The sequence below is a fragment of the Cyprinus carpio genome, chromosome A1 (genome assembly GCF_018340385.1).
Source record: "Cyprinus carpio isolate SPL01 chromosome A1, ASM1834038v1, whole genome shotgun sequence".
NCBI lineage: Eukaryota > Metazoa > Chordata > Actinopteri > Cypriniformes > Cyprinidae > Cyprinus > Cyprinus carpio.
The window spans coordinates 4,573,572-4,590,540 of NC_056572.1; the positions used below are offsets into that span (position 1 = coordinate 4,573,572).

The 16,969-nt window shown below is 35.5% G+C and overlaps 1 protein-coding gene across 1 annotated transcript in view; it reads right to left on the reverse strand.

The window, feature by feature from the left end:
• The window catches only part of LOC109093804 (tumor suppressor candidate 3-like), a 73,679-nt gene that overhangs the window by 43,296 nt on the left and 13,414 nt on the right, over positions 1-16,969 (reverse strand). The window contains exons 2-3 of the mRNA XM_042720015.1: positions 5,742-5,911; positions 2,816-2,933 (exon numbers count right to left, since the gene is read on the reverse strand). Of these exons, the coding sequence (XP_042575949.1) occupies positions 2,816-2,933; positions 5,742-5,911 (288 nt within the window). The remainder of the gene's footprint in view (positions 1-2,815; positions 2,934-5,741; positions 5,912-16,969) is intronic.

A 16,969-nucleotide genomic window follows, 5' to 3' on the forward strand; every position in this document is an offset into this window, starting at 1 on the left:
TGTGTGTAGATGGAAAACACCGCTCCTCCCACAACTCCACTAAACTAACGTACTACTGTAACTGTAGTAACCGCCCACATCAGAGCAAACAAAGCAGCGAGACTGTACTTCACATTTTTTAAATGTTACTGTTCGCTTCGCACTGAGAGGAATAAGACATAATTTACCTCAATAAGACAGCTGAGAGGAATAAGACTTGGATTACCTCAGAAAGAACAATGAAGCGGCTTGACCCAGCAGAGATCATAAACATAAGTCTTTTTTATTATTAATCTACTTGTATTAGTTTTCATATAACTTTTACACATTTTACTAGTTAGAATAATAATCAGTAATATTGTGAAATATTTTTACTATTTTAAATAACTGCTTTCTATTTTAATATATTTAAAAATGTATTTTATTCCTGTGATCAAAGGTACATTTTCTGCATCATTACGCCAATCTTACTCCAAGTGTAACAATATACACTATACCATTCATAAATATATATATATATTTTTTTTGAGTAGCAAATCAGAATATTAGAATGATTTCTGAAGGATCGTGTGACTGGAGTAATGATGCTAAAAATTCAGCTTTGAAAGTCAGCGTTGATTGTTCCTAATAAACTGTTTAACTGCACTCACAAGTGAATCTCAAGTTATTTTGTGGGATAATTAAATCTAAATAAACTACAAACATAAAAATATATAAATTTATTTTGTCCTCACATTGTAACTCTTCCCTCTCGGTCACATACCTAACTGAAAGGCTCATTACGCAGCTCATTATGCGGGCCTTTGTCTTCTCAGGTGTGAATCACACAAATATTCATGGTCAATCATGCCTACTCGCATATGCCCTTTCGAAACAAAAAGTGTCTTAGAAAATTTAAATCAATCTATTGTTTTCTGTGAGCGAGTAAACAAGATGATTTTCACATCATTTCGAATCAAATTATAGGCTACAAGGTCCATGTTTGACAGTCTTGTGAACAAATGTTCTGTATGTGTTTTATGACCTTATTTCACTGACTTCAAAATTGTAGTTTTTCACTAACCACGCATAAATGTTGTTTTCTCAAAAACACAATAATGTACATACATGCTATTTAAATATTACCGTAGCCCAGTTTGTACTGATTACAGTGTTATTAGACTTTAGCCATGTATATGTTTATAAGCAACTGAAAAAAGCACAAAAGTCAGGGTATGTCAAAACTTCTCCACGCCCCCAAAACTCCTTAGACCCCAGAGGGTTAATGCATTTATCTACATCCACTTATTGTTACACTAACAGTGTTGAACTACTACTATATTCAATCACTCTTATACATGGAAAAATAAATAATACAAATGAAATAAATGTGGATACAAATCTTAGATTCATTATTATACTAAATGAAGTCTAATGTAATCTAAGTTTCAGACTAACTGAGATATCAGAAAGCTCATTTGAATCTTGTCCACTAGACTTTCCCTGAGGGCTTGATGTCTTTATGAGCTGTAGCAATCTGTTTTACTTGAATGCATGAGGTTTCTAATGAACCCAAATGAAAGAGAATGCATTGAGGAAACTAAAGCAATCAATGTCAGTAGTGCTAATCTAACGGATGACTTTTACCCCAGATACGGCTCTGTAGGCATCTATAGGCACAAGGACACGCAAGTTCATGATAAAGCTTCTTTCATAACTCTTTAGTGTGCAAATTGCAGTAGAATAGCTATGTATCTGCGTGCTTTAAATTAATGTGCATGTTCTGTGCCATAAAGATTTTCTTCTCTATAATTTGCTTCTGAGAAGTGTGACATTTCATTACATCGAAAATAGATGGGGAGCTATTTTCCATTTGATTTTTCTTGCTGCTTTTTAAAATGTAATTCCTGAAGTTGTCAGCCTCTGACAAATTAGAAGTTGAGACCATTTGAGCATGCGCGTGAAAGTTCAGATCTGTGTTTAGCCAAAAGAATGCAACAAGTAAATGTGGTCAGGAACCACTTGTCTTTTCTGAGAATGGTTTGATTTCATTTAAATTATACACTTATTTTGTACGGTTATTCTTAATTAATTACCGTGAACAAGGTCCCAGTACGTTTTCACCTTTTGATTCCATGACTTTTTACAGTCGTGAAGAACAATTTCTAGCTGATGAAATATGCTAGATGTGATTAAATGTTCATTATAATAATTTCCATACCTTTTCAAGGCCAGGCTATTTGTAGTTTAAAGAAAGAAAGAATGAATGAATGAATATAATTATTATTGTTCTTGTTGTTGTTTATATTATTAAAATTAAATGTACATATAAAATAATAATAATAATAATAATAATAATAATAATAATATAATAATAATAATAATAATAATAATAATAATTTATTTTATATAGATTTTATTTTAATAATAATCTTAGAAGAACCACAATCTGGCCAAATAAATTACAAATGCTTAAGCAACAGTGGAATATAGTTAAAATAGTCAAGACATGTTTTTCACTAATTGTGAGAAAAAGTTTTAAGTAATTGAAATATGCAATAACTGCACATTACACTATTTCAAGAATATTAATAAACAACACTATATAACTACATACAGTACATACACATTCAATATCCAAAAAAAATCTATAAGATAAATATAGAAAATCAATTTTTTTTCAAAAAGAGAATTTAATACATTTTCATACCTTTAAGGAATCAAGGATAAGCCTGGAAATCACAACTGTAAAACTTTCTGATATTTCAAGCAAGGCCCTCTGCATCAAGAAAATCGCTTGACAGACCAGACAAATTCATGCGAATCAAAGATAAACACAGAGTAGCTGAATGTTTACCTGTTGAAAGACATCAGCCCCCTCATCATAATCCACCACCGTGAAGAACAGTTTGTTAGAGAAGGCCGAAGAGTATCGCCAGGAGTTAGCCAGAACCTGATATTCCTCATTAGCTTGCCTGTGAGAGGGAGACATTTTCAGAAGCAGGTTACTCATTAAAAGAGAGCTAGCAAACAAAAAATAATCCGACAAGAAGAACTTAATTACAGGAATGTCATCTCAATGTTAGCTATTACAGTGATTCCTGTTTATTCCACACTGGGTTGACAGCATAACCCCCCCCCCCCCCCAAAAAAAAAACAAAAAAAACAAGAGGGACTAAAGAAAGAGACAACGCTGTTAATTGGGTATCCGTCCTTCCGCAGACGCAACAAAGATGTCCACCTAACAGTTCCCGCAAAACATCACTGTGATGTCCACCATAGATAAATAAACAAACAAATAAAATCTAAACATTGATGATGTTGGTACAAAAGCACTCACATCACTTCAAAGAGCTCATATTTCCCCCATATACTCACACAGACAAAACAGTCTTATTTCTGTGGGTTGCATGATGCACCTCCAGTTCACCACCTTCTGTAAAGGACAAATCCAGATAACCGACACTCACATCTTAGTAAAAACTACAGGGATCCCAATCCTCTCTGGATCAGTTCATGAAATGTTCATAATTGTAATTCAAACATTGTTGAGAAAACAAAGTTCATCCAACTAGTGCCAAGCAAACAATGCATTTACAGATTGAAAGCGTCCGGTTTAAAGTCCTGTTAAATGCATCAATAAACTAAATGTATCCATGAACATTAATAAAGCAGGGCACTCTGCAGGTGGTAAAAACAAGTTTAAAAATGCATGATTATACACATTAATGATTTATGTTATGCTAAGTGTCTATTTTCAAAAAGCAAGGCAAAGCTTATGTTACCGCAGTCAAAAGTCCTTTTAGACTAGGGTAAAATGGCATTTCATGGACACCTTTGGGGAAATGCACAGCACTGACTCTGTATTTGGAATGATTTATTAAAATTAACATTACAAAATACCTGATATTAAATAAAAAAATAAAAAAAATGGCACAACATTTACAAGCTACACTGCATCTTTACCCGTAAGCCCCCTTACATCAGCAGTGTGAAGCTTTCTTAAAGTATTACTTCACTTTCATAATAAAAAATTCCTGATAATTTACTCACCTCATGTCATCTAAGATGTTCATGTCTTTCTGTCTTCAGTCGCAAAGAAATAAAGGTTTTTGAGGAAAACATTCCAGGATTTTTCTTCAATGGAGGCCACATTTTTTATTTTTTTAAGAAGAAAATGACAGATCGTTTCGCTAGATAAGACCCTTATTCCTCAGCTGTTGGCCACCATTGAAGTCCATTATATGGAGAAAAATCCTGGAATGTTTTCCTCAAAAACTTTCCTCAGGAACTTTTAATTATGGAAGGGAACTAATCATTTAATAGCAGCATTTCCTGTACTCCAAAAATTAAATTTAAGACTTTTTCCCCCATGTTATTTAAGATATTTAAAGCTTTCTATTCGGAAAAGTGCATTTATGACATTTTTAACTTTTATTAAGGACCCTTGGACAACATGTAGGCAGTGATTCAGTGAGACTGAATGATTTTAGGAAGTCCAATGCACAGTAATGCATTTTTTTTTTACGAAAATGTAGAAAATACAGAGCCTCGCACACCTGAATCATTCATGGGTCCACTGGATAAGTCCAATATAAACAAAACTTGCATCATGACAAAATTTCATTAGTAATTCCTCAGGCTGAAGAGCGTCGATTGACCGAAACCTTGGTAATAGAATGCAATAAAGATAATTTAACTAAGACTCCTATGGAAGCTTGTTTCCACCACAGAAAAAAGAAGGTTACAAAAAAAAATAAAAAAATAAATTGAGGGTCAGAAATGTGAGATAAAAAATTTCTCAATTGTAAGATATAAACCAGCAAATCTGTGATAAAGAAAAAAACCAAACCAAAAATCAGTATAGCTGTAGTGACAATGCTATAGTAAATTGAGGGTCAGAAATGTAAGATAAAAAGCAGCAGTTACCTATTTTACTGCTTATCCTGTGGTGGGAAAAAAAATCAGTATAGCTATAGTGACAATTCTATAGTGGGTATAAATTTAAAGAAAACTTTTCAGAGTTTTACCCTACTATCTATACTACCATACTATCTAACAGCTAAAGATATAGATAGACTAGTCAACTTCTAGTCAAATAGTCAACCACTGTTATTAATTCCTACAGTATTAAGGACAAAATAAAGTATAGGAAGAACGAAAACTATTAATTGGGTTTGAGAAAGACGGGGACAGATATAGAGAGCAAATAAGGAGGAAAAAATGAGAATATACATAAAGATGCAATTTGAGTAGACAGCAGATAATTAAAAAAGCATTAGGGGTCACGTTGTCGCGATCGGGTGACTGGGCGTTTAAAGGTTGATCTGCTTTAAATTAACTTCCTCTATTTTGGTAGCACACATGACTGTTCCACTCCGTTATCTTTATTCAATGTAGCTGGTAGATGATGTCTGAGAATTCTGAATAGGACTAGTGGGAGTGGTTCACTCTCTGAGGCTTAATATTCAGCTGAGGAACACGACTGTATGAGCACGGAGTCATTTTACCCGGCGATTGAAGGATAATGAGGGGAGAGATGGATGTGAGGTGAGTGGATGGAGGCTAAGTAGCTGTCGTGGGATAAATAGATGGGAATGATGTCTCGGGTGGGGGGTGCTTGGGAATAGACAGATGTACAAGGTTTTCTGGTGGTGCTCTGGGGCAGATCAAATCTTTATCTATGACTGTGTTTACACCTAGTATTATCATTTTACTTCAGTAAATACAGAATTACTGTATACCTGTGGATAGACACTAAAAGATGAATGTGCGTGTCTCACCTGCAGACGGAACATTGTCTCTGGGGTTGTAGTGCGGTGAACATCACAATAACAGAATAGTTCCGGGGTGGAGCCTTGACGAACCTCCGGAACTTATCGCCGTTCATACGGATCACAGAACGACGAGAACTCCACTCCATCATTTGCTCCACCTTCTCTGCCAACATGTTCTAGAAGAATAGGGATATTGAAAAAGACAGAGTTGTATATGGTTCAGATAGTAAGAATCTTTGCAAACTTACTGTAACACTAACACTAAAAAAAAAAAACAACACTGAAAAAAACAAACAAACAAAAAAAACATTAGCCATCATAAGCAACTTGTCCTTCATAAAAATCTAACAACAACAAAAAATAGTGACTTCAGGTCTGATTAAGAAGCTGAACTCATCTGTAACTGCAAAAGGCAACATCCAATTTCATTTTTGTTTACAGTCTGAAAAAGACATTCTGTAAATGTCACCATAAAGATTGCTTGCGGACGAAAAAAAAAAAAAAAAAACAGGTGGATAAAGGAAATACCAGGCATCATCCTATGAGTTCAATACATTCTCAGGGCAGGAAATGTCTAGTGGTTTATATTAGGAAAGTTAACCATTTTAGCAGCTCAGGCAGAAAACAAATAGCACTCTGCACAGAAGACTTGATAGTAAACTGATTTTAAAGGGGTCATATGTTGCGGTTTCAAATTTTACTTTCTCTTTGGAGCGTTACAACTCTTGGTGAATAAAGAAGATCTGTGAAGTTGCAAAGACTAAAGTCTCAAATCCAAAGAGATATTCTTTATAAAAGTTGAGACTCGTCTTCCAAAAGAGGATGATATCCGCTTCGTCATGCCCGGGGCTGATCCGTGCTGGTCGCTGAGGAAATACATCAACTTTGCACTGTGGATCGCTGAATCAGCTTTCACAGTGGATGAAGCAGCGTCCAGCCCGGGGTCGTCACATGTGGTTGTTGCAAGACCAAGGTATGCTCCTTTGTAGAATCCGCCTGCCGCACCATTCTCTTTAAGCCGGCCTGGGCTCACTCTAGACCGCGGCTCACTCTAGGCCTCTGGCCTCTGCTCACTCAAGGCCACGATGTGAGACGCTGTTTCGTTGAGAAAGCGAAACTACTTTGTTTTTGCCTTCCAAAAGAAAACATGACTAGAAATCATGTTTATATCACGTTTATAATGAGTTTTATGTTTATGTCTCATCCCTCCGGCCGGACAAGACATCACAATATGTTAAGAGGTGTAACATTTCCGTCACACGCTTGAGGCATTAGACCAATCACAATGCTCTGGATAGCTGGCCAATCACAGCACAGCTCGCTTTTCAGAGCGATGAGCCTTGTAAAAATCGACGCGTTTCAGAAGGCGGGTCATAGAGGAGAAACAATAATGTACAGTATGTGGAAAATAATGTGGTTTTTTTTTACCTTAAACCGAACAAAAAAACATTTCATTACACCAAATACACAAAATAATGTTCTTTTTAGCAGCATAATATGACCCCTTAAAATAATGAAAAAAAAAAAACAATGCATGCAAAATAATAAAAAAAAAAAAAACAATGCATGCAAAATAATAATACTGTACATACGATAATAGTAAATAATATCAAAATAACACTGGTTTGCTGTTAGCATGTTGCTAAGCTAATGATATGAATCTTTAATGAACATAAAAATACACAGGAAAATTGGGTTTAATTTTACACTGTTTGTTTCTCACTAGATACAGAGTATCAGTGGCTTACAAAAACATTAGATTTTTCAACAAGGAACAATTTCAAATTAATATTTTAGAATTTTGCAAGGTGTCATGGGTAATTTGTATAATCATTTTATTTCCGATAATTATTATATTGAAAAGTCTTGAACATGAAGAAATTAGCAAGTAGGCTGAATGTGAAGGCAGAAAGTGAGCACAGCATACACTTATATTAAGAGCATGCCACATAAAACTAGACCTCAGTTTCGTCATAATATTAAGAATAAGGACAGAGAACAGGTGTGACACTCTTTACGTCTCTCCTTCATAACGTTCTGTTTTCATCCTTTCACACAGGTGTGGAAATCTAAGAATTCGCAAGAAATCAATCGATCAAAGCTGATTTAGGTTGTTTATTTAGTCACATTTATAACAGTCAAACGCAAATGGAATATTTAAATCTTTGGAATAACACACACTTGGTCGTTAACAATAACACCACAAACATGCATTAAGAAAATAATATTGCATATTATTCCATGTCACACTGAAATCGTGGCCTAATGGTTAGAGAGTCCTAATGAACAACATGCACTTTGTAATTAAATTGTTGGAAAGCATACAAAAGGTAATGCTATTTTAATGTTAAGTAAATTGACGTTTAACATGTATTAAGAGAAAGTGAAAGTGACGTGTGGCCAAGTATGTTGTCCCATACTCAGAATTTGTTCTCTGCATTTATCCCATCCAAGTGTGAACACACTGCAGTGAGTAGAGAACACACACACACACACACACACACACACACACACACACACACACACACACACACACACACACACCCAGAGCATTAAGTCCTAAAGTCGTAAGGCTCATGACTGTACGTACACAAAAAACTTGTTAAACCATTTTCATTAGTAATTCAATACATCTCAATTTAACCAGTAATACAATTTTCATACTTCAGCACAGGTAGAAGACACACACTATCACCTTAATGTACTATAGCCTCTTCAACCCAGTGCCCTGTTTCTTCTCTCATTCTTATCTTCTCCCTCCCTCCCTTTCTCTTTTCATCAGCAATAATTTGTCCTTTTATATATTTTTGTTCTGCTTTTTTCCTGCCAAAGTTGACAATATGTCAGATGTTTTGGCTCTGGGCACTCATTTGTCTAAAAGGATGATCAGAGTTTTTGAGTGCGTGTAAACTCAAGGGCACGTTGCATTATTTAGCTGCATTTGTTGTTCTGACAGAAAGGAAGCAAGTGATGGCTCTGTCAGTGAGCCCAAATTGAAACATTGTGCAGAGGTCACCCCGGGCTTGACAAGATAGATGTTTGTTAGCATTGGAAAGAGCTTCTTTTCAAGCTTATTCATGCAGTCCAACCTCTTCTTGCACCCTCCTCGGTTTTTCTAAAAAGTAACGCAAGTGGTGTTGGGGGGGTATGGGGGGTTGTAATGTAATGGAAAAATATAACTTTTAAAACAAATAGAGCAATGCTCTTGTCCCAGATTTTTATGATACTAGAGGCTGTGACACAACAAGCCAACAACAAGCCAAAGAACTTGTGTTGATGAAAGCCGACTCTGTCCCACTGCATCCCCTGTGTTTGTGCCAAACAGACTACACTCAATAGACAGCTAGCATGTACACACTGTGCTTGTGTAACCCAGTCACTAGTGTGCTTGAGATTAGGAGAGTTAGGTGCACCCGCACAGCTCTTACTAGCTGACCCCCGATGCACTTGCCTTAGAGGAAAAAATAAAATAAAAATCATATTAGCAGGTTGCAGTAGTCAATATTCGTCATTCAAAAAAACTAATCCATAACTAGGCCTGCAGATATTCATTTGATATACATGGCTGATGAAAAAAAAAAGTATTTCAGCACAAGTAGTGCTCGTGCTGAGCACACACACTAATCCGAACATGTCATTTTCCTTCCTGTCTCTTTTGCGAGCTTGTCAGTCTTCTTTAGGAAAATGAGGAAAAAAGGGTTTCCACCCACAATGTCCAAACAGCTCGGCTGTCAGTTTAGCTGTCAATCAGACTGGCATTAATGACGTGCAATGCTGACCACGATGTGAGGGACCAGCCGAGCGTAGAGAAAAAGAGGAACACTGTTCAAACTACAAAAATGAAACAGAGCCCATTTCCTCACGTTTGAGTCTAATAATCTCTTTTCTTTTTTTCCTTCATTCTATTCTTCCTGCATTTATTTCCCTTGACCAAAAGACTATAACAACTGTATCCTCGTTTTCCAAAACAGAAATAGCCAACGGTGTCTAGTTGAGGTGTCTAAAGAATAAATCTCACCATTGAGAGCTTTTATTTGAATCATCTCCTGTCTCGCTTTCTCCAGCACACCTTCAGCAGGTGCTTTGTTTAGGTAATGTGATGGATGTTGTTGACAGCTCATCCCTAAGGTGGGCCTTGCTGAAGGAGACAAAGCACACTGTCTATCCTTTGCATTGTTTGCATTTGTGTGTGTATGTGTGTGTGTGTGTGTAACATGAGGAGTAGGAGTCTATAAAGTACAGACTGTATTCTTCAGAACATCTTTTTTAGAGTTGATTATCATAAAAACTGTATAGTTGGGAACCCTGCAAGCAGATATTTCAGAGAGAATTGTGGAATTTCAGACTTTTTATCTGGATTTTCAAAGTGGTGCACATCTTCACTGCCCCCCCAAAAAAAAAAAAAAAAAAAATAATAATAATAATAATATTAATTATACACCATGCCCACAGTGAAGCATTGTGGTGACAGCACCATGCAGGGACAGGGCATTTCATTAAAACACAAGACAAGAATGGATAGTGTAAAATAAAGAGAAATACTGCACATGGAAGAAGGTTTTCTCCAATTTTAGGGCAAATTAACTCAGAAGTAGCTCTTGGACAAGAGGGTAAATGCTCCACAACTGTGAAGACTGTACATGTTGTGCCAGTTGTCCAAATGTTATGCCAATTGACCAATTGTCTTTAATTTACAGGGTAACAAATAAAATAAATAAAACAAAAGCATGCAATAAAATCATAATCATTAAATTTAATACTAATAAAATGCAAGGAATTTTTACCTTGCTATTATTGCACTTTGGATAACAGTATCTACCAAATGAATAAAAATATATCCTTTGTACACCTGACATATCACTAGTTCAACTCAAGAGATACTGAACAAACAGTTTTTGTGTCATTGTGGTTATATTCACCTTGGACAGCGATAACAGACAGCAATACAAAGACACACATACTCAGTCTGACACATCCCAAACAGGTCAGAAAGAAAAATTCCTGCTCATTTTCAAAAAGGTTTTTTTTTTTAGCTGACTGAGTTCCAAGAACACAAACCTGTGGAGAAAATGTTCTGACACCCTATCGGCATTCTGACACAGGACATTTAGAAAAAGCCACTCATGCCACAACAAAGGCCTTGTGTCCTGACAGGTGGTGTTGCCACAGGACCAGACAAGCTACGGGATTACAGCGAGGCTAATTGTTGCTACTGTGACTTCTTCTATAAGCGCTGTCAAGACGGACTGCTGGAGTGAGATAAGAGGGAGACAATGTGGGGTGCAGACTGAGAAGCTGAGAGAAATAATCTTTAACTGTCACTACCTACACCTGCCTCTGATATAAGACATTGCCCATGATCCTGTTCAGCAGGTAAAGGACACTCCCTTTCACACCCACCAGCAACAACAACAACAACAACAACAACAACAACAACAACAACAAAAGAGGAAATCAATAAAGACAAATGTAAATTCCTAAAGGAATGTGAAATTGTTGCATTAACCCTTGTGCTGTGCTGGAAATCTTTTACCTAATTTGGCGCTCCATATCAAAAATGAATGGCTTTTTAAATATTGCTTGTAAATCTTTCATAATGGTATATTATTTTGGATTCAGGCTTTTTGTCAACTTATTTTTTCAATTAGCGTAGGTTTTGTCATTCTTTTTGGAAATCACCTCAGTGAAAAAAGCATTATGTGTGGTTAATTCTGTCAGGGGTCACTCAAAAAGCAAGTAAGCTCAGATCAAAAAAGCCTATGATCAATCAGTTCCAAAAAAAAAAGTTAAGTTGATTAAAAATATTGAATCCAATATTAGGTAATAATATAGCATTAATCTATACAAGCAATTTTTTGTACGTTGGTCATTTTGGAGTGTAACAGCAATGCGCTCTTATTTTTATTTATTTATTTATTTTTTAGTGAGTGGGGGAAGCGGTTATAACTGGTGTGTGCAAAGCCACTCAGATTTAGTCCCGTGAGAACATAACATTTTTGGGGAAACAGATCAAAATGACCAGAACACAACACTAATGGAATAAAAAGGAAGACTGAGGTATTCAATGCACTGCAGCATAAGCACTGTTTTAACTGGGCAAATGCACCAAGAAAATGTCATTTCAAGTGGAAAAAGGTCTCAGTCATTCAGTCATTGTTGATTAATTCAAGTTCTAAAATAACATAAAAAAAAAAAAAACATTATTCTTTCTATATTGCCTTTGTGTGAGATTCATTCTCCTGCATTAAACAAAAAACTCACTTAAAATGTAACAATTTCCTCTCTCTGCTTCTCCTTAACTTTATTGCTTTCCTAAATAACTCCTCTTTTCTCTCTGCAGCTCTAGTAGTTTTGTTCGGACGCCACATACTGCGCTGGGACATCTGTATCCCTGCTGTCATCGAACGAGACCGAGTCTGTCTCATTAATCTCTCTCTATTCACAACACTTACCGTCTGCTTTTTTAACCCTCCACACGCACACACACACACACACACACACCACACTAAGCACTAAGCGTGGCATCCATCACTCCCCAATGTTGCGCACACATCCAATAAATAATCATCACCTCAGCTCCACGAGACACAACTCAAAATGCGATTTGCGCTGGTGGTATCAGAATGTGGGCTCATGAATATGCAGAACGAACCTGGTGTGAGAGTTTGCTGGGACAGTGGGAAGAGATTTATATTGAATATCAATGAAGGACCTTTTTTAGGGAAGCAGTTGTTGGAGTTTTGTATAAGTTGCTGATCACAGAACAGATTTGCAGATGCTTCACGATGGTCTAAAGCTCAATTTTGGGGGCGGATCTAGATCATGAAGTATTTATATTTAGTAAATGAAGGCCGCTGGAGACTAACGGTGATGAAAGAGTGGCGCTAGAGAACCGGAGGCCATTTTCCTTCTCTTTTGTTTCCACAGCATGAGCGAAGGGAATGAAAAGAGGCTGATCATGGCTTTAGAATTCCCTAGTGAATGAGGGCATTTTCAGATTGGCATGGAATGAATCAACATATCCATAGAGCTACGTGCTTCGAGAGCACGCGCACACATGTGGCGGAAACGGTGAGGAGAAATGCTATAAGGAAAAGGAGTGAGATCCCATTCCACTTTGACCAAAGCAGTGTGACTGAAGATCAAATCTGTGCGATTACAAAAACACACAGGCACACTTTTTTCAAAGGGCTTGTGGTAGGGTCAAAGGCTAAATGAAACAATTCAACATGTCGTCTTTCCAGAGAGAGCACAACCCCCATTTCATCCCTCTTTCTTCTCATCCACATGGAAAAAGAGAAAGGGAAAAAAAGCACCTTGCACCTTTCTCTCCACTGAGATGGTGTCACCAGGATGGAGGACACACAGACCTGACACCTTGACCCCAAAAACATCATTTAAAGCAGACTACAGCTGCAACAATTGATTTACAATGGAAAAAATAAATAAATTCACAGACTTTTGTTGTTTATGCAAATCTAAAGCAGTGAAAGTGCATTACTGTTAATATCATGTTCTATCACAATCTGTAAACTAGTCATCACATTCTAAAAGCAAGTGACCAAAGTTCAAAGCCCACAAATTAAAGTCCATCAAACTGACAACAGAAAAGGGGCGCAATAAATTGGAGCAAAAACATTTGTTGTCATTCAGAAAATTTAGGTTTGAAAATTTAAAACGGAACCTCAAATTCCATATAGAACACAAGTAATGATATTATTATGAACAGTAACCTTTACTGAAAATAAAATTATCATTCAGTTTGGGGTTGCAAAAAAGGTTGCATTTGTTTATTTAAAAATACTAAAATTTATTAAAAATAAAAATTTAGTGTCGCATGATCCTTCACAAATCATTTCAGTATGCTGATTAGAATTTCTTCTTAATAGGTTTGCTTATTAAATCAGTTGTACTGCTTACTAGTTTTGTGGAAACCTAGATGCATTTGATCAAAGATTCTTTGATGAATGGAAAGTTCAAAAGAAAATCATTTATTATAGAAATCATTACTACAAGTATATATGTCATTGCTGACACTTTTGATCAATTGTATTGTGTCCATTGCTGAATAAAAGTATTGATTTATTAATTAATAATAAATAAATACCCTATTTAAATTATTTTGTAACATTATTGTACAGCATACATTAAATAGACTTCTAACATAGAATTTGACCAACATTTGAAGGAGAGCATTGGGCAAAATGTGGAATACCCAATTAATCAAAGAAATAATTGACAGATCAATCAATTGCCCAAACGGTTGTTAGCTGCAGCCCTAGAGCAGACATTAGCAAGTTCCCTCCAAACTGTATCCTTGGAAATGAAAAATGTAAATGAGTCGTTTCATCCATCTTGTGGGGAGTATATTGGCCATCTAGTTCTGTTCTTTGAAAACTTTCATTGCATAAGAACTTGTGTAATGACTAACATGTAGTGGCAGCAGTGCTTTGCAGAATAATGGCGTGCGTGTGGTAATTGATATGCCAACTCCAGCTGCTCCTGTTAAATAAAAATATAAATAAATAAACAGCAGGGTGTCTAGAGTCAATGGATGCCTTTCTTTAGATCACTCCATTAACACATATGGTTGTGAAATGTTATCTCTGTTGATTTCTCTTTCTTATCTAACTTCTTGTGCAGGTTTTATTTTGTTGATAAAAGTTTTTTTTTCCTCTTATATAAATAGACAATCACTTCATTCTGCTACAATCAGGGCTCCAGATAAAATTAATTCCTTGGAAGCCAATGGCTCTGAAAATTAAACGTTTAGAAGACAATTTTGCCAACCAAATTGCATAATCAAAATAGTCCAGATTTTGGATAGCTCCATTTAGATGCTTATTCCGACCTCCAACAGTGTTTTTTTGGAAATCTATCATATTCTGAAAAAGACTTAAACATATATACTACCATTTTCTTCACACTTCACTACACTAAAAAAATGCTGGGTTGTTTCTTTCAACCCAACTTTGGGTCAAATATAGACAAATACAAATGTTGGGTTAAAAACTATTTAAAAAAATTATATAACAGTAAGGTTAGTCCATATTTGACCCAATTTTGGGTTGAAACAACCCAGCATTTTCTAGAGTGTACTGTTAACTAATCGAAGTGGGAACGCAAGCACTCTAAAGATAGACTGACCGCCAATAACATCAACTATCAATAGAGTTTTAGTGTAACCCTAAAAGGAAACACTCTTTAAATTATTGTCTGCAATTCTTTTTTAGCTCATTTGTGGCCATTTCATAGCTTGAAGCCCTGTAAAACCTCTCACCATCCATCTTCTTGTCTTTTATACTACTTTTAAGAGTTCACTCTCTCACTCTATAATCCAAACTCCTTGCTAACTCTCCTCTATCCTTTATTCTGTTTCCAAAGTCTGATTACAAAGCTGGACGTGATGCTATTTCATATCAAGATCAATCTCATTATGCTCCAGCCCTTTGGCAGGCCCAGACATTGTGGATGATATAATACTCCTCCTGTGTGCCCCGATCTTGGCTTTCATGGGCGAAGGAGCTTATCGAGGACCTGCAAACCTTGGTTCAATTTGCTCTTCACAATGTAAGCATTAACTCTGACATGATCCTGTAAAAGCGCAGCAGTTCTGATCTTACAGAGAGCAGGATGGGTAATATCAGCTTGGCTGCTATACATGTGAGCTCAATAAGTGTGTCTATTAGGGGTGGGCGGTATAACCAAAATCTTATATCACTGTATGAGTAATTTTATACCACAGTAACTGTATACCTCATAATATTGCTACTTTTGCTTCAAAACCAATCCAAAATGTTCTCTAATGATAAAGTAGTGTCTATTTTAATAAATTAGTAACTTGAATACAATAAAACTATTTAAAAATTCCACTGTATGTGCACTTGAGGTAACAAACGAGACTTAAAAAACCCAATAATAAATTATAAATATGGTCGATATGCATGTCAGAAGAAGTCACTGTTAAAAAACATTATATTATGCTGATTTGGTGCTCGGTTATTATCAATTATTATCAATGCTCAACAACTGTTTTTAATGTAGCTGCGTAACATTTTTGTGAATATTTTTCAGTATTCTTTGATGAACAAAGTTTAAAAGAACAGAATAATTTAAATAAATAAATAAAATATAACAATTTATAGTTATATAAACTATATATATATATATATATATATATATATATATATATATATATATATATATATATATATATAGATATATATATATATATATATAATAAACTACCGTATATATATATACAAAAAACAGTTTTCAACATTGATAATAATAATAATAAAAAAAATTGCTTAAATAAAATTGAACACCAAATCAGCATATTAAAATGATTTCTGAAGAATCATGTGACTCTAAAGACTGGAGTATGAAAAAAAAAAACAGCTTTGACATAAAAAAATAAAAAATAAATAAATAATAATATTTTATATATATATATATATATAAATATGTGTGTGTGTGTGTGTGTGTGTGTGTGTGTGTGTGTGGATATGATTTGCTTCTCTGGATGGTTTTAATATTTAGGTTCTTATCTTTAATTACAGGGAGTGTCAGATAAAAGCACATCACTCTGCTATGTTGGGCAAGCAAAAGAAGGGAATCTTTCTGCTCCAATTACCTTGATGAATTCCCGTATCTGTCAAGAGATGAAGCCGTCAAAGTGACTTCAAATTGACAAAGTGAACTTCAACAATAACGTGCCCACACTTTTCACGTTGCTTTTCAGGCATGGCAAGACGAAAACGGTATCAGCGGTGATCCACTGTTTGAACACACTCTCATAAACAAGCAGATATTTCAGAGTCACTCAAACATATACGTAAATACAAACTCTCCGAAAAAATCCCTTTAATTTTTTTTTTGAAGTATCAAGGACCCTTATTTGTGGGGTTGGAAACTGCAACCTTTCGGTAAACAGTCTATTTATCAACGTGACTTTAAAATAAGAACTTCAACTAAAATGTATACTTGCATTTTATGTTGCTTTTCAGACATTCCAAGACATGCAGATATATTTCAGTCACTCATACACATAAATAAACACCCTAAAAAAAAAAAAAAAGACCCCAGACTTTTGAAGGGTGGGGTATATTCGATTTAATGACAGCTGTGAGCAACTCTGTCACCCCCTGGAATATCGAGAATTGCAACAGTCACAGTAACAAACAATGAATGCTTATAATGATCATTTAAGCATTCGTAAATTATGTTTCTGG